Here is an 18,893-nt window from a genome sequence, read left to right on the forward strand (position 1 = left end):
ACTCTATTATGAAGATATTAGAGTTCATGTTTTGATATTATTGATCACCTTGGCCGCTCCGAAATATCTGATGGCAACTGTACGAGAGTCACGATTATAAGGCGTTCTTGGCGCTTTACGGAACTAACTCGCTGCGGGGTCGCAGCAATAGACGTTCTTGCGTGTGCGCGGCGATATCGTTGCGCGCTCACCTCGCTTTCAACTCGCCCGAAAATCGCCAGTACCTATAAGACTAATAAATCAGTGATGACTGCTTATTTCTAATTAACTTTAACACTTTTAGTTAGACTGTACCTACTCAACATTTATTTAGTTTTAAATGAGATATACATTATTTTTGCACGATGATTGATTCGAGAACTGACTGCCATTGAAAAGTAAGCATAACTTGGCTAAAGAAAATAATTATAGATACTTGTACCCATTTAAGTGGCATGTGGTTTGTGTGTGGGTATTTGCCAGTTGTTACACCATACGAATACGAATGAGCATAAGATTCAAGTGTACTGGTATAAGAGTAGTCAAAAGTTTCATACTTACTCGTATTTTTACAACCTTCAAGATCACTGTCCAGATACCTACAGAAAAATCGGATGTACAGTCGAGGAAACTGAATCACGTACCAGGGTGGAACCTTCGTGCTACTGATGTCCTGATGTCATTCCATACATCTGCCAAAGAAATCATAGCGAAATTGTTTATGAAAAGGTTCCACCCTGGTAACTACATGATTCAGTTTCCTCGACTGTACAGACAAGTGCAAAGATATCGACACGGCCAAAGTTACAAACATATGTATACACGACCTTAATGTTAAGTGCATAATTTGTAACTTTGGCTGTGTCGATATCTTTGCACTTGACTGTACAGTCGAGGTCAGATACGTATACCTACTTACTGCTTTGTCGCTGTCACTTTCTGGTTGAAGTTTTATATAAAATTATCAGAAGTGACAAGGTACTAAAGTGTAAAGATATATTTGACCTAATTGTGTATTACAAATGAAATTTATTAAGAAATCTCTTAGGTTTTTGGTTAAGTCTTAACTTTCCTGATAATCCGAATTATATATGATTACCTAGTTGTTATTTTAACCCAGTTTGTGTTATATTTCCGCAAAGGACACCTGTGCAGTGTCAATAGTCTAATGTCAATAAATGAGAATGTAGTGGAAGTGACAATATCGAGTCATAAGTGACTTGCAATACGTGATATTAATATTATGCATTTAATAAACGCCGAATTATGATACAAGTGTACTTGTGTAGGGCCATACCCTTGTCTTCTCTTACATAAGCGCCTTAGCTAGCCTGCACTATTTTTGTTCTCGTGGTGACAGAATAAATAATAATAATACAATAGTAGGTATCCAGTATATAATGTATCAAGTTCGCCATATTAGAAATTCATTATTCTTTGATCTGATACGATTCGTTAATAATGAGAATCTGTTTGAAAGACTAAGATATACTTTGCATAAAAAATCGTATCATTCAATTAGTATGATATCATTTTGTAAACAAATACAAATTCTTTTTCACCGCGTGTGGTCCGCATTTTAAATTATTAAATAACTGTTTGTAGAGGTGACACTCGTTGTTTGGAAATTAATCAATGCTTATCGCTGAACGGCGTGTTCTCTTTCATAATTTATGTAAATAGTGTCACATTGTATGTGCTGCTAATTGTGCTTATGTACTGGAATTTTAATTGGTTGAGACATCTTTATCAACAGACGGAAATAATTCTCTCGTTTTGATGTTGTTTTTCCAAAAATTATACTTGCATATCAAAAAGATTATTCATGCGCGTACACAAATACCACGTCGAGAGTTGTCTCATTGTATTAAAGTGCATTATTTTCACTATAAAATTACATTAAGTAATGTATTACAAAATGAGGCTTTTACCCGTTAAAGTGTGTAGGTTAAGAGGAGTTAATCATAATAAGAACAGTTCATAATAGTGGTTTGTGATAGAAGTTCAACTTTCAACCTTACCGAGAAAAATTGATCATTAATACTTTAATTTTCTGCTTTGATTGCTCATTTTGAACAAACTTATGCCGTGTTAACACTCCGTGTACCTACTAAATAATTAGTAATGGAGAAAGTTCTTAGGTGTCACATTATTTTTAATTTTTATTGTACTTATTGTTTTTTCTCAAGCTCTTAAATGTTGCTTTACATTTTGTTAAATTAAAGCAAGCAATTCAAGTGGACTTGAATGATTACTAAGTTGAACTACTTGTTCTGTAGTTCTGTAGACCAATGTAAATACATAATGGCATAAAAATATAGCCATTGGCTTTAAAGGCGGTCGTCACACTGCTGCCGGATCCGATTGCGAGGTGCGGAGCGACGAAATACGCCGCCAAATTGTAACGATGCGGAGTCAGTGTGTTATACCATCCTGATCATGTAATTGGCTCTGTGTCACTATTTTCATAATCATATATGTTTGTATAAGCTGTAGGTTCTCCTTTAATAAATAAATACCATGCGGTTTTTTAATACAAACCAAGATTCGAAGATAGAGTCGAAGTGAAAAACTTTATCACCTCACACCGCACCGGGATGCGGTGACAGCGTGATCACCGCCTATGATAGATCTGAAATCTCACTGTGCCGCCTAAATAAATGTTATGTTCTTATCTTATAAACAGTATAGAATGAAAACAATACAGCAAAATATCCGTCTGTCTGCTTTATGTTATATCACATAAGTAATTTAAAGTAAGTACCTTTTGTTTTATCTATCGATTGTTACCTGTTACTTGTGTTGGAATATGAAAGTGTAGTATCAAGATGAAGGAAGTGCTATTTGTGTTTAATTCTCCTTACAGTAATAATATGTAAGCCTACTTTGAACTCTCTGTTTATCTTGTACTAAAATTTTGCAATGACTTGAGGAGAACTGCTTACTTCTGCTCGCTTGTCTTCTTAGGCGGGAGTTGTATTATGAGTGTATTGCATCCAACTATTTAAAGCATTTGCATTGTATAGTACCGATGACGCACCGAAACTTTTATTATATTGTATTCGTACATATATTTTTAATTTCAAAAGCTATCGTTTTAAGCTTATTAACGGTTTTATTTACCACTCTATCTCTGAAACAGTTTCAGGACAATAATTATAGTGGTTACTTAAAACAATTAGGCAAACATCTAGCAAGGAATCTACCAACTTTGTAAATTTTTAAAAAAATAAGCTGTTAACTTTCACACAGTGAATTCATACATTACCCAAGCCGTGCGAAAGAGACTGATGGGCTGGACCCATTTATTGACATCCGTCACAAATAATGCATATACCACTGCCTTCAACGTCTCACGCATTTATAGAATATTCATCTAACTTGCCCAGTAGTAAGCAGTAGATATGTAATAAGAAAAAATAAAAAAATGGAAATGATACAAAAATTATTTAACACAGTTACAACAGCAGTTTGGTACAAAATTTAAAATAACTAAGAGAATTATTTTTATGCCATAGCCGAACTACTTAGATATTTAGATCTATGGTAAAGAGAGTACCCTATATGATCAATTTTGAATAAAGAGACTATTTTGGCATCAAAAACTATTTTCTAATTAGTAGTTACTCATTAAAGGAATTGACTTTGAACGCATTGTTTATTTTATTGTAAAAAGCTCTTTGTGTTTGTCAAAAGCTGTGAAACTGTACTTAAATTTTTAATTTATAAATCACGGAGTATCTCAGTGTACCTATTGTTGTTAATGTCACTTTTGTGCGAGAAATGACGTTAATAAAATCCTGTAAAGGTGCATATTGACATTCGTTTGTTTTATTTCGCTATGTATGTAAACTTGATCGGGTTAGATGGAACAGAGTAGCTTAAAAAAAATAAGACTACAAATATAAAAATATGGACTTTATTTTGATATCATGCACATTGATATGAACGCTTAAAAAAACACAAAAGCGAAAAATAATGACAATGATTAGATGTTCTTAGATTATACATACGTTATAGAAACCGTTTTAGTGTAAAGACAACTAAATGACAATTCCCTAAACATTTTGAGAGTTATTTGCCTTCATAATCGATGCAAACTTGATGCGACCTCGCATCGCAAAAATGCAGCTTCCACACGATCTGCATCGCACATTTCTGCAATTGTATTAGAATTGCATTCTATTAGTTATAGTTTCAACATGTAGGGTTCTTAGAATATTTACACGTATTTCTTCTCATAAAGATAAAATTATGAAATGGCAATCTGAACGCGTTCTCACACTACTCCGTTTTTATTCATCTTTATTCACACTCCGAGCAAGATAGGGACAAAGTAAATAAACAGGCATTTTATAAAACCAACTTGAGCGATGCAGGTCGCACTAAGAGGGTTCCATTACAGACAGTTAGGCTGCGTTTCCGGCAAAGTTGTGCGAGGAGTGTGTTTGCCATGAACCAATAGAAACGCTTACATTAACTATCTTCGCACAATACAGCTCTAGTGGAGACACCTTTAGCGGAGCGAGGATTTTGAATATACAAAACAAGGGTAGGATATGTGCGAGGTTACTGCGAGTACTCAAGTCACCAATAGGGGCCAGTGACGTGCCCCAGCCTCACCGCACCCCGCTCGCTTATTTAAAAATAGCGCGCTACACGACCCCGCTACGAATCCTCGCACATCTCTGGTGGTACGCAGCGCAGCCTTAACGTCTCTGAGTGTGGCAAAATGACAAAACTTTAGTTAGGAGGTAAAAGAGGAGTAAGAGAGGAGACAAAAGGAAGTCAAATGGAACAAAAAAAAAATATTTATTTTTCACTGGTAATCTACGAAAAATATTCTAATGAGACTGGTAATTATTAAATCACTATAATATCAAATTTAAATAATATTTGTAACGTCACGCAACCCTCATAGCCAATGAATCATTTTTTAAATAATAATTATATCTTAACTACACAATATTTAATGTCCCATCGTACTTCACCAAAATATTGACACGCATAATTTTTTTACATAGATACCTATAACACACTAATGACGTGACCTACAATAACCCTAAAATAACGAGGATTTGTAATTTTCAGATAACTGATATTTAATTTTATTCACAGCCAGCATAAAGAATGGCTAAATACAAAACTTATGTTGTTTGATGAATGAACATAATTGGACTTTATACAAACATTATAAGATAAGATGTACATTTTTTATAAGCAGTTGATATAAACTTGAGAGAAGTGACTCATTGGATCCAATCTCCTAGCTAAACTGGAAGTAGTTTAACAAAAGGATCCAACCATCAACACTTCATTTCTTGATTTGGATCCAGTTTCAGTAGCAACAAAAGCGAAGTTAAAGAATAACATGATAGTGCTTTGGATCCTTTTTGCTAAACTACGTCCAACTGTACCTGTCAATGTCCAAAATAAATATCGCTTCATCGGCTTTGGCCTTCTTAAACTTATTCATGGCTTAAATACCTACGCTATACCAAAAATATCATAATTTCTTGCAAAATAAAAAATTTGTGAGAATTATAATTTACTAGTGTTTACCCGCGACTTCGCACACGTAAATCCTACCCCTACCTCCTACCTAATGGTCCAGCAGCTGAAATGACATTTCGAGATTTTAAAAAAATCCCTTTAGAATTCCCGAAAATTAAATCGTTGATTTCATTGACGTTACATTAAAAACAATCATGGTCAAATTTCATGACTCTAAGCCCAGCGGTTGTTGTTTCGAGATTTTATCCCTATCCCGTGGGAATATCGGAATAAAAAGTAGGCTATGTTTTATTCCAGATGTTATGTTCAGCTATCTACACCAAATTTCATGACTAAGCCTAGCGGTCGTTATTTAGAGATTTTATCCCTATCCCGTGGGAATATCGGGATAAAAAGTATCCTATGTTTTAATCCAAATTTTATCCAAATCCGTCCAGCCGTTTCAGCGTGAAGAAGTAACAAACATACTCACTCACAAACTATCACATTTATAATATTAGTAGGAAGTAGGATAAATTTTGAGAAGCAGCCAATACTTTTAACGTAAAACCAGTCTATGTACTTACAAGAATAGTGGTGTTATTTTATTCTACCTAAATATTTATTGCATAACAACTCACCCAACGTATTGCGCCGCAGGCGTAGCGTAGGGTACAAAAAAACACCGTGTAAATACATCGCAATTGGCTACGAATCATTGGTCATTAAACACATACCAAATAATTTCAGTCCAACATTTTAACATCAGTCAAAAACTTACAGTAAGATTGTATAAAAATACTTTGTGAAAATAAATGCGATTAGGACTCAGGACACGGGATTGCGCCTACTTTCCAAACTTAGCAAGAGTTACTTTACAATCTTTGATAGTTTTGTTAAGACGCTCAGTGGTGGCCGATGTTTGCTTGGTAGCAAGCAACCTGGTACAGCTATCTATAGTAGTTTGATATCCGCACACGTTGTGTAGAATCCTGACGACGCGGTCCCCGCAAACGAATAGGTATTTCCCGCTGGCGTCAAACTTCATGTGATTAATCGAACCTGTAAACAAACAGGAAAAATAATTTAGCGATTTATTTGTAGGAATTTTGTGTTTCATTGTTACTCAAATCTGACATTATGAGGAAATTTGAAAGAACAACAAGGTAAGGTAACAAGGTGTTGAAGTAACAACAGGTACAGTCAAGGAATTTAATTCATGGGCCACCATGGAACCTTTTCAAACGAAAATTCATTACGACTTTCCTTGTTAATTAATGCGATGTTATGACGTTTACTGTGAAATAGTACCATGGTGGCCAATGATGAATTAAACTCCTTGACCGTACAAGTCCTTATGACAGGAGCTGTCCTTAGCTCATATTTTCATTACTACGTTCTTTCTACCACTTTTTACTCAAAAATATCTGAACAAGACTGTTTTTCAATCGCGTGGTATTTTAAAACAAGACAGCTCCGAAGTTTATGATGGCGAGTCTAAGTACGTCTATTACGTACGTACGTACCTACGTACTTCAACGTCCATGAACACAGGTATAGATACTAAATTAATCCGCTAATCTTTAGTCCGTTTTCGTAATTGGCTACAAAGGAAGAATTATTTTTGCTGTTTCGCCATAATCGATTGTCAAACAAGATTTTTTTGCCGTTTAAGTAGGTAGGTAGGTAGTCGTGTTTTACTTTTTTCGTTAAAAAAAAAAACATGATTACAATTCGCAAATTGAATTAAAAAAAAAGTTTTTGTGGGTATCACAATTTTCACGAACTAAACATTGAGAAAATGTAAGTAACTATGTATTTTTAATTAAAGAGTTGGTATTCAACAACCATATTTAACAATCTCTTCATATCTATCTACTTGTATTTAAATTTTACGAGAGGCAGAATACCAAATGTTCGTTCGAAGTTCGTATTCGGTCCAAATCACATTCGGCCCATCTCAAAAAAAATCGTTATATGAAAAAATATTCTTCTTTTGTTGACATTTACTCAGCCACTTTAAAATCATGTCAAAAAAGTTAATTAAATAAACTATTTTCCCTTTTCAAGTACGAATACAGAATTAAAATCATCACACACATGTTGGTTAAATATGCATTTGTCGGCGGCCGATCGTTAAATCTGCCAGATCACGAAATTCCTAGGCATATCGTGAAATGGCGCCATTTCACTATATGCCTAAAAGTTGATCAGGCATATCACGATGTGCCTGAGAAACAATACGGCAGATCGATTAGAGCAACGCATTCGTCGATATTCCTAGCTTTATTCTGGGCATATCGTGATATACCGAAAAAGAGAAAAATGTCAGCCAATTCATGAAATGGCACCATTTCACGATATCCCTAGGAATTTCGTGGTCTGGCGGATTTTACGATCGGCCGTCGACACATATAATACTGAACATTTCCCTTGATCAATAAGTATGGACATTGCTAATAATCTGAACAAGTTATAAAAATATGGCAAAGAATTAACTGTACACGCTACTTTCGCAAACCGATGCTATGAGCGCAACCAGTAGGTACAGTATGAGTTGCTACTTACTTATAATACTTACGTACCTTCAACTAAAATAGGTCATGTTCTTAGAATAGTTATGGTTAAACGGAACTGTGACGCCGACACCATTTTGTTGATTCTAATTCAACAGAATGCGTCCATGTTTAATGGAAGGACTTATTATAAGGAGAAATTAATTTGACTAATTTACCTCATAACGTATTAACTAACCAACAAAAACTTGGAAAACCCCGATATTGTCACTTCAAAGTTCAATATCTCAAAAACGGCTGAACCGATTTTGATAAAACATGTCTAAGACTAAGAACGATCGCTAGAAAGCCGCATTCAAACCACCCACCTGTTTAAGAGCTACAGTGCCACATATAGACACAAACACACATAGCGGTGAAACTTATAACACCCTCTTTTTGCGTCGGGGGTTAATAGCATACTATTTCTTTACGTTTAATAATTTGAACTATAGTCAAGTCATTCATTTATGTATGAACTTGTTTTCCACACACTGGATTTAGACGAAGAAAAAATTATACCCACGTCACTGACCTACAGGAGATGAACTCTATTTTTTTTATTGTTTCAAAATTTAATTTTGTATTTTTATCCGTATTCTTAATATATATCGGTTTTTAAAAATTAAGTTGTGTACATGTTCGGAAATAGTGAATTTTTCTCCGTCGTTTGAGCTGTTTATTTTTTTGCAAAAAACCGCACCACGGAGCTGAGGGACACAGCGAAATTATAAGGGATCCTTTTAGGATCACGAAACCAAGAAAACTTGATCATGTACTTAATAGTAGGTCCTACTAATGAGTGACTGTCAAATCTACAGATTCCAAATTTCACGTATCTCCAGTTAAATAACTTTATATCCAACATTAATTGTTTCCATCAATACCTACATTTCTTCCATGGATCTCGTAAGAGGCGACTGAGGACATAGGTTAAGGTACACCGTAGGCGACAGGCTAGCAACCTGTCACTATTGTACCGTTTTTGTCAAATTTAAAACCTAAAATTGCTAAAAGTGGCTCCGAAGCGATAACGCTTCGTGTGCTCTGCCTACCCCATTTGGAAATACAGGCGTGATTTTTATGTATGTATATCAATACCTATGTATATGTATGTATATCAATACCTATCCACGATTGTAAACTAGAAATAAACACCTAAATATTACGACTTTCATATTTAGATCGTGACGATAATCATCTAGATTTCTACGCCTATTAAGTGCCAATTCGACGTAAATTCCAAAACCATCAAAGGACATTTCCATTCAAATACTACTCATATCGCCCGCTGGCTATATTCAAATAAGCCACTTTCGCTTGGCAGCCGAAACAAGCCATTATGCCAACTGTGTCGCCCAACGGTTTCTATTGATCAATGGAGTAAGTTTCGACTCAAATCCAAGCCGAGGAGACGAGATACGGTGGGTCCATTGCATTTGAACTCAATTTTAGGCTAAATCGAGAGCTTAATTGAAACTTTGAAGTATAATCAGAAACAGATTTTAATGCCAGATGCTAGATGTGCTAGAAAAACGATAACTATCACAGCCTAGTAGGTAGGCTTTACAAATTAAGGATAAGTCCGTCAAAATTTAACAATTAGTAGTAGGTATTTGCCGCATATTGATACGGAACCCGGCAGTAGCTAATCGTCGATGATAAGATGACAGTTTGACAATTTAAAAAGAGACTACAATTGATTTGAATTACCTCTTTTTATTTCTCCTATCCCATTGGCACCTATTTGTCTGTTTTATAAACAATAGCTTTTGTCAGCGGCTTCGTTCGCGTGGAATTCGGTTATAGCGCGCTGTTCCCTCGGGAACTGTGCATTTTCCGGGACAAAAATTAGCCTATGTCACTCTGGCCCATAGGTAAACTATATCTACGCCAAAAATCACGTTAATCCATCGCTCCATTTCTACGTGAAAGAAGGACAATCATACAAACACGCACACTTTTACATTTATAGTATTAGTAAGTATATACAAAAACACTGTCTGACAATAAAAAACGGTATTTTTAAAACAATTAAAAATTTACGGTATGGGCTCAGTATCACACCCATATGTATGCAAATGCTAACAATAAGGATCTTTTTTCACGTCCGTCCTGCGAAGCAAGGACGCACATAACTCTTTGTGTGTATTCAATATCCTGATAATTCATAGGATGTGATATTGACGAGTAGTACCTACACAGATAAGCGAACCTTGGCTGGTTGTTCAATAATGCACTCTTCCGATAGCCTCGGAGCGAATTAAAAATACATAACTGCGTGTAATGAGCTGATCGGTTGTACTCTGAGGAAATAAATAAATAATACGTATTTGAGTATTTCTCAAAAAGCTGTCCCGTCATGAAATTGACAAGAAATCAGTTTTGTCAAGAAATTATTAACCCTAAGGACGAGATCATAAACATAAAACATCCAAAACTTCTTGACGTCAGGACAACGTCACGAAATCTTATGAGGAAAAAATCGTAATTTTGTAACTACAGCATGACTTTCTATTGGATCCAACAACAAAGATTATTAGACTTTTTATCACTTTTAACACAAGGTATGGTATATATTTAAAAACAATAATTACTTATTTTTTGTGGTGAAATAGCGTCAGGATTTTTTTTTAAATAAGCGGACAACTGAAAAATTAAAATGGACAACTTTTTGAGAAATAGTCATTTATTTGATGATGACACTGCAATAGTTATGTCAATTGTTGTAATTAAATTCAATTATTGAAAGTATAGCTCCATCGATACTATCGATGATTCCGCCTCCGCCAATGTCGAGGTTGGCAAAGACATTATCGGTTAGCCGGTCAATTGATGTGAAGGTGTGATGTATTCATATAATCAACTTTGCTACAAGATTATTGAACTGTCGTGCTGGATTTTTCACCCACTTCAAAAAATGAGGAGGTTCTATTTTCGACTGTATGTAAATTTATACATACGTAGGTACTTACCATTCATCGTTAAGATGGAGAACGGTTTAAATGGTATTATTTTTTTAACAAAATTGACTTAATGAAAATTATTATTAAATTCACACTTGAAGTTAAACAAGAAAATCTCTGAATCAATTAATACATAAAACAATACAATACAATCTAACAAACTGACATACTAACATAGATAGAATACATACATCATATCTAACCCTCCTTTCTGGGGCAGTCGCGTAAAAACTCTTATCTACTGTAGCCGCAAAGAATGGGTTTAACGAAGCTAGGTTAATTCAATTCCCACACAAAGAGGTACGCGTACAAGTGTCATAATTTCTTCACTAATTTAGATAATAGTATCACTTTAACTACCTTGATCCATAGGTCGCGAATCACACAGAGCTATAGAACTAGCGATGCTCGGTGTTTCTCTTCGTGACAAGATAAGAAACACGGAGATGGACGAACCTCACAGACATATAGCTAGAGTAGTCCGGAAGTGAGGGCCTCATGTCGCGCCAAGGACAACTGCTGAGGAAAATTAGTACCTACTTAAGTGGAAACACAGTACATGACGTATAAATGTTAGTAAACCACTCACACGATGGACCGATGATCTAGGCAAAATTGCCGGAAAGGAGTGGATGAGGAAGACAGAAGACTGAGAGAAATGGTGTGCACTATTGGAGGCCTACACCTAGCATTAAAGGACAAAGGTCTGAAGAAGAAGAGACTACTTTGATTTTTTCCTAAGAGGGGTAGTTTTGTTTGGTATTAAAGGGAGAAGATACAGATTTGCTAACACACAAGTATTATGTATGACGTGAAACGAATTAACAGAGCCGTAGAGCTATAGGCGTTTTATTAGATGCTTATTGATCGAGTGAACGAATTCGAATGGAAACTATTTAGTTTAAACTGCGAAGAATTCGTTTACCTATCTTATACAATTTTCCAGGATAAAAATTTTCTTACGTTTTTCCCTGGAACTTAAACTATCTCTACACCAAAATTAATCTATATCGGTTCAGATGATATTGCATGATTGAGTAACAAACATCTTCACAAACTTTCTCTTTTATAATATTACTAGGCTAGTAGAATAAGTGCATTCTTTACGTCTCAATGTCTCTTAGTACAGTGGTTGATAGTATATGGCGACTTGTTTAGTTTATTAGTCGTTTATTGCAACCATAGTATTGTACAGATCTTAATACTAAGTAGGTACATTTAGTTTCATATGGGCCCTGGGCAGGCATGGCAGTGTCACATAAATTATCTAATTCAAAATAATCATAACAATATGTATACAATATCAAATTTATATTAAAGTAAATATTTTATGTCAAGTTCTATCATTATCATTAAAAAGTTCGTCTACAGTATAATGCTTTTTTAGTAAGTAGGTTCTTTAGCTTAAGTTTAAATAAATGATGCTTTTCTTCAGCTTTTATGTTTTCTGGAATTTTATTGTAAATTTTTATAAATCTAACATGGACTGTTTCTGTGCATTACTAAATTAGATTTTGGCAACCCGAGTCTGTTTTCATGGCGGGTAACTACTTTTCTGTTTGGGGCATCTTTAATTTTGTGGAAAAGGTGCATATTCTCTCTCACGAACATGCACACTTCCAAAATGTAAATAGAGGGAAGAGTGAGTAAGTTTTTTTCTGTGAAGTGTGGTCTGCATGTTTCTGTGCGGCGTATATTGACAAGAATGCGCAGACATTTCTTTTGCAACACGAATAAGTCCTGAAAGTCTGTGCTGCACCCCCACAAAATTATAATATAATTGTTTATCTGTATTCCCCTACCTAAAATACAAACTAAGTATTTTAAGCCGGTAGCTTCGCCCACGTGGAAGCGGCGAAGTGCAAAAAGGTTTATTCCCTAGCCCGTAGGTTTTTGAAAACCCCTTCTTAGTGATCTCTACGATGCTCAAGGTCTGCCAAATTTAAATTCATTTGGCTCCAGTGGTTTAAGCTGTACGTTGTATATCTAACAATATATCTACTTGCAAAGTTTTCTAATCTAAGTCATGATCTATTACATAAGTACATAACATACTGATAAATATGACGAAATACTAAGTATGAATAGCGCAGATCGTTTATCTGTTTTATGCAACAACAGAATTGTTTACATTACACATAAATACGTACGTACGTATGTAATGTAATATACATATGACACTTATATACGTATCTTAACGTGTGTTCAAGATAAGACTGGAGCGTCTGACCTATTTAAATCGAAGAGATTAATGAAAAAAAATCAGCTCATGCGATTATCAGCCAGAGAAGTTGTTTTATCTTTTTTTTTTTGTACGAGACATGAGTACATATGTATAGTAATGAAATTTTGGTGGTTGCAAGTGATTTTCATGTATCAATATTTTTTCTCTTTAAAGTTGCAAGATAGATAAAATTGATGTTTTAAAGACGGACTATAATGAAACTAAGGAAAGAAAGCCTTGAATCTAAAAAAATAACACGATTATTTCGCTTGCAAACACTTATTTTCATAATTGTATATGATAACCACTTATATAATTACTAGGTTGAATTACTTTAATTAACTGATATAATTAAAGCCTGTTTATGAATAAGTGGGAAAGACTAAATAAATAAATGCACCTACTTAACACGATATAAATAATGATAAATTAATTGATAGTTGTAAATGATGTCATTATAGATTATGTTTGTATTTGTGAAATTAACTATTTACGAAATTAAATCATTCATATTTTTTATTAAAGTTTATTTCTTAACGATACTTTATATCACAAAAAAAAAACGAAACAAAAATTCGGAACGAGTGTTCGTACCTAATATTTGGCTGAGCACACCCGAAGATATTTACGTTGTCCCCGATATGCCTAATGGTTACTTTAAAACCGTAAAACGTCCTATTTTTTACTTATGACGGAAGATGGCATTAGCTTATCGTTTACTGCACTTTTTACCATTTCACGCACACGTATTACGAGCATTAATGTCAAAATTTGTCACGTAATGCAAAACTCATAGAAAACCATCACGCTTTAACTGTGTTCCTCGTAGAAAAAGATGCCGGTTAACCGACGGAGGAAAATTTATCATAAAATCCCATAGGTAAAGAAATCGTGAAGGCTAAAATAAATGGAGGTCCTTAACTTGTTCGTTACGGCTTTGCCGGAACAAAAACATGACGCACATGTCAAGATCATGGGAATTTTAGTTCTTGATGAAACATGAAACTTTACGTCATTTAACAGAGAGTGCGATGTCACATTCTAATTCAAAATTCAAATCTTTTATTCTGCAAGTAAAATATCTTTATTTATTAAGTATTATTATTTAGAAGAGCAAAGGGCTCTTTTACATGTATTTTTTAAACTACCATTACAATAAGTCCTATATATGTCCTGGGCCATAAATGGTTAAAATCAATAGGTATAACTAGATCGTCTCTTTTTCAACTTCTTGAAAAAGAAAACAAACACACAAAATCGGTTTGAATCATTATTGCAACTATCCTTATTATGAACGTTTTGATACAGTTCATACTTTACAGGAAAGGGTCAACTCTTTCCTTTTATGTTTAAAACTCTGATTCACGTAACCTACATTAGCTAGTCTTGTTAGATCACAATCAAACAACGTTATACAACACCGTTTTCTCTGATAGGTATTCAAGGTATTTTTATTACCATAGGATGCGTGCTGTGCTGTGACAGGTTTTTTTTTATAAATTTTCGTATGTTGAGATTTCAGCAACGTACACATTATTAAAAGCAACTAATTAATTAAAGAACACGTAAAAATATAGAGAGATAGTTATCGTTAGGAGTCCGTAGACAAACATCTAAACCGTTAAATAAATACCTACAAAACTTAATAACATTCTAATAAAAAGTTAAATATATAAATTGTACGGCCAAATCGAGCAAAACAAAGCCATACCATAGGTACTTTTCTCGAAGCCTCCGGGCTTTTTTCAACCTCCTGTTATTACATGTATAAATATCAATTGTCTACTTTTTCACAAATATTTATATTATCACGAGTAAGATAGAAAATATGAGGTCAATAATTATCGCTCAACCCTGGTTCCAAAACAAAAAAATAGAATACCTAGTCACACACAAGTACGCCCACATAATATAAAACTGGGTCAACCGGTCGATCAGTTTATTCTGGTCTATTAAATCAAACTTCATCCTATCTTAGGATCTAAATTACTTCAATCGAGTTTTTTTACACTTTTAATAATTTCGGTAATGGTCATCAATCGTAAAATACAACCTTTATATTTTATTACTACTCGTTTGGCTGAAGTAATAATTAGTCTGTCATAAAATAAACACAAAATAACGTATGCTAGTATTAGGTAAATTAAACATCTGTTTGTATTTATTTCCTGTGTTTACAATTTGCTGGCCACGTGCCGAGGCGCGCAAACGTCGTACCTACTTCGAATGCATGTAGATATTCAGGTATTATTATATGTAAATATAGGTACACGATGCGTCACTTCCAGTACAAAGATTAGAAGTACATACTTTGAAACATAGTAAGTCGAATCAGTTTTAGAACTACCAGCGCTTTCGGAAAGACCATCAATGCGCCGCAAGAAACTTCGCAGAAAGTAATTTTTTCATAATAATATAACTACAAATAAAATACTTCAAACTACAGTAAACAATTAAAGAAAAAAATACAAAAATATATATACAGGGATGTATGGGGTCCCTTAGTTACAAAACTAAACACTCACTATATCTACGTTAAGTGGAAGTGTAGAATGCTTCCACCGTCATAAATTTTAAAATAATAATGATAATAATTTAGTTCTGAAATATACATTTCAGGTCAAGTTTTAAGACACCTCTTTATAATTATTTACTAGGGCATATATTTACAAAACCCAAAAAGGATTTCTTTGTTCATTAAGATTCGAATATGTTTTTTAAGGTCATTCACTGAGTTTACTCAACCATACCAGTCGTATTGGTTTAGTACAAAACCAACGGCGACGGCTGCGACCGCTGGACGAAAACAAATGATCATTGCGCTTGACCAATCGTAGAAATGTTTGTACATGTGGCATTGATACTATTATAAAATTAGTCTTTATTCTCTATTATAATTTCAGGCTCAACGCAACCTTTTTTTTATCACGGTTGTATACAAATATTGAACTCTAATTATGTATTATTTTTTTGGTACGGACTGTTGCAGTTAGTCTCTTAAGCTTATTCATAAAAAGTAGAGCCTCCTTGAAGGCTCCTTGAAGGCCCGATGCTAAAAAACGTGATTCATAAACGTCTGTTAGCGCTAATCAGTCGATCAAGGCTCTGCTAAAGTTAGAGGACAGACCCTCCTTTATCTCCCTGCTATGTCACAAAATGGCCGCCACAAGTTTGAACAGCTGACTTTGACAAGAGCAAAAAACCACACCGAAGATATTTTTAGTGAAGGGTGAAGTTACGCAAAGATTAAAAAAAAAACAGGAAAATTTATTTTCAGGAATTTGTATTTAAAAATCCTCTAAAATTACTGCTACTTTACTACTTTACTAACAATAAATATGAGAAAATAAAATTAGGATGATTAACATAATTACGGCTTTTTGCACTTAAACATAAACATGCGGATCGGAAATGGCGGGAAAATAAACATCTCGCTTTTTTTTTCCTGCTAATTTGCTGTCACTGCTGTCAATTTTTTTTTTAATTATCGATGAGGCCATTTTTTGTCTTTGATTTGTCAAGATTGCCAACATAACGCGTCTAATCCGTCTATCAGCAGCTCAACAACTAGCAGACTGCTAGCAAGCGTTTATGAATCATACTTCTTGACAACCGTCTAACAAGCTTAATCAGTCTGCTAAGTAACAGACCGATCAATCAATTAAGGATTTTTTACTGTTAAGCTTTACAGCTTACCGGAGAGAGTAACCTGCCATACAGGCCGCCAGCAAGGAGCAAATTCAGTTTGAATATCGATTGCTGAGATGACTCGTGGTATAAAAAAATATAATATGAAACTGCCTAAAGTTTCGCTTCTTATCTAATACGTTGGTATTAAAACCAAATAGACGTATAAAAAATTCCATACCTGTTTGACCTCTTTGTCATTTTAGAGCAGTATATGTGGTACAGTCACCAGCATTAATATCTGCTACAGCGGAGCGTGCAAAAATATGACACGTCCTACCGGGCCCTAGAAATAGAGTCGTCAGATATGTACGCTTTGTTCTGTCAGATGTAGGTGCTGGTGGCTGTACCAACACTTTGTGTGGTGTAGTATGGACGGACGATCTGGTTAAAGCCGAAGGTTTACGGTGGATGAAGGCCGCCAACCGAAGCAACTGGAGGTCTATGGCGGCCTATGTTCAACAGTGGACGTCCTACGGCTCAGGCGATATGATAACAGAAATACATACCGGTCGTATAGACGTTCTCCACGGTATCATACAGCTTCCCGGTATAGGTGTCGTAGAACTCTACGGATCCGTCAACCGACACCGCTAACACTTCGGCGTTCGGAGACAGTGCTATGCACGGCGCGTTGGCAGTCTGCGTGTATGTGCCGGTCTCTAGAACATGGGGAGACTCGCCGATGACGTAATTTACTGAAAAAAGAAATATAGTAGATTAATAAAATAAAATAATATCGTGAGACATTTACTCCAATACGGTATTAGACATCGCTTGGATTTCCCATAACTATCCTATACTAGCTGTTGCCCGCCAGCCTGACAATAACGAATACACCAATAAAAAAAAAAACAATTCGGTGCCGTCGTTCGGAAGTTACACGCGTACAATATATACCGTTCGGCGATTCATTTTTATATATCTATGCAGCCAATGTTTTACAACGTACTTCAGCCTTCTTGGATTGGTTAATATTACCAACATATACAACAGATGTTAAGCTTTTTTGCTAACTGTACTTTTTGTTTACTAAACTTGCATTGTCATCTGACTACATATAAGCTACGTACAAGCTTCAAGTCCATGCCATTAACCGTTGAAAAGTTGCGGAGGCCGCCCTGGCCGGGGCACTAGAATTTCACTAGCAGATTATTGTATTGTCACCAAATTCATTTAAGTATGCCAAATGTCAGTTCAATCGAATACTTACCAGGAAATAGTCGAAAATGGTTTGCAAAATTTAAAACCACAACTTACTTAATATACGACCGAGCATGTTAAATAAAAGCTCATAAAACTCATAAGAAGTAAATTTAAAATTATGTGCGTATTCATAGTTTACAAAGTAGGACTAAAGTATATACATTACATGTTCATACATGACGTATGGGGTGACGTCATCGTCACCCCATATGTTTGTTAATCAGATTTGCATGCAACATAGTTCAAAAGTAGATGAACTTTTAGATATAAACACAATAAAATACACATGTGTTATTTTTAACGGAACAATAAGAATACTCACAACTACTTACAACAACTTACGAGCAATTTCCTTTTAAGGAGCATTGCGAAAACAAAAATAATCTCTGTCATAGTAAATTTTACATGAAAATTACCATGTTCACATTTCCATATACCGATTCCTCGAATTTGTTATTAAAATACTAATGCATTATTATGTTTCAATTCCTATGAGAGTTGAATAGGTTTTAGTAAATATAGAAGCTGTGTCACAATTAGGGCACAGTCAAGGCCTTAAGAGCGTTTATACCTGCTAGACATTGTAGACACATTAACTTAAATATTAAGAAGTGTTCTATCAGACAACATTATTAATTTTCATTAAATTTTATGGAATAATCGAGAAAAACTAACAAAAATGCAACGTTGCCAGCTCAGCAGGTATAAACGCTCTTAATTATGTGTACATTCAGAAGACGTCAAAAATATCAATACACTTTTATGCCTCTAACCATAAGCTGA

General features: G+C 34.7%; 1 protein-coding gene across 2 annotated transcripts in view; it reads right to left on the reverse strand.

Moving 5' to 3' along the window:
* Positions 1-3,884: 3,884 nt before the first annotated feature.
* The window catches only part of LOC141437013 (transducin beta-like protein 2), an 82,202-nt gene continuing 67,193 nt past the window's right edge, over positions 3,885-18,893 (reverse strand). The window contains exons 5-7 of one of the 2 annotated variants that reach the window (XR_012452357.1): positions 17,414-17,602; positions 5,284-6,534; positions 3,885-5,242 (exon numbers count right to left, since the gene is read on the reverse strand). Coding sequence is in view for 1 of the 2 variants with exons in the window: in XM_074100191.1 (XP_073956292.1) it covers positions 6,320-6,534; positions 17,414-17,602 (404 nt within the window). In the remaining variant the exon portion in view is untranslated. Of the gene's footprint in view, positions 6,535-17,413; positions 17,603-18,893 lie in introns of both variants that reach the window. The other variant, XM_074100191.1, reaches the window with a different exon arrangement.

This window comes from Choristoneura fumiferana, chromosome 17 (assembly GCF_025370935.1).
Source record: "Choristoneura fumiferana chromosome 17, NRCan_CFum_1, whole genome shotgun sequence".
Taxonomy (NCBI): Eukaryota; Metazoa; Arthropoda; class Insecta; order Lepidoptera; family Tortricidae; genus Choristoneura; species Choristoneura fumiferana.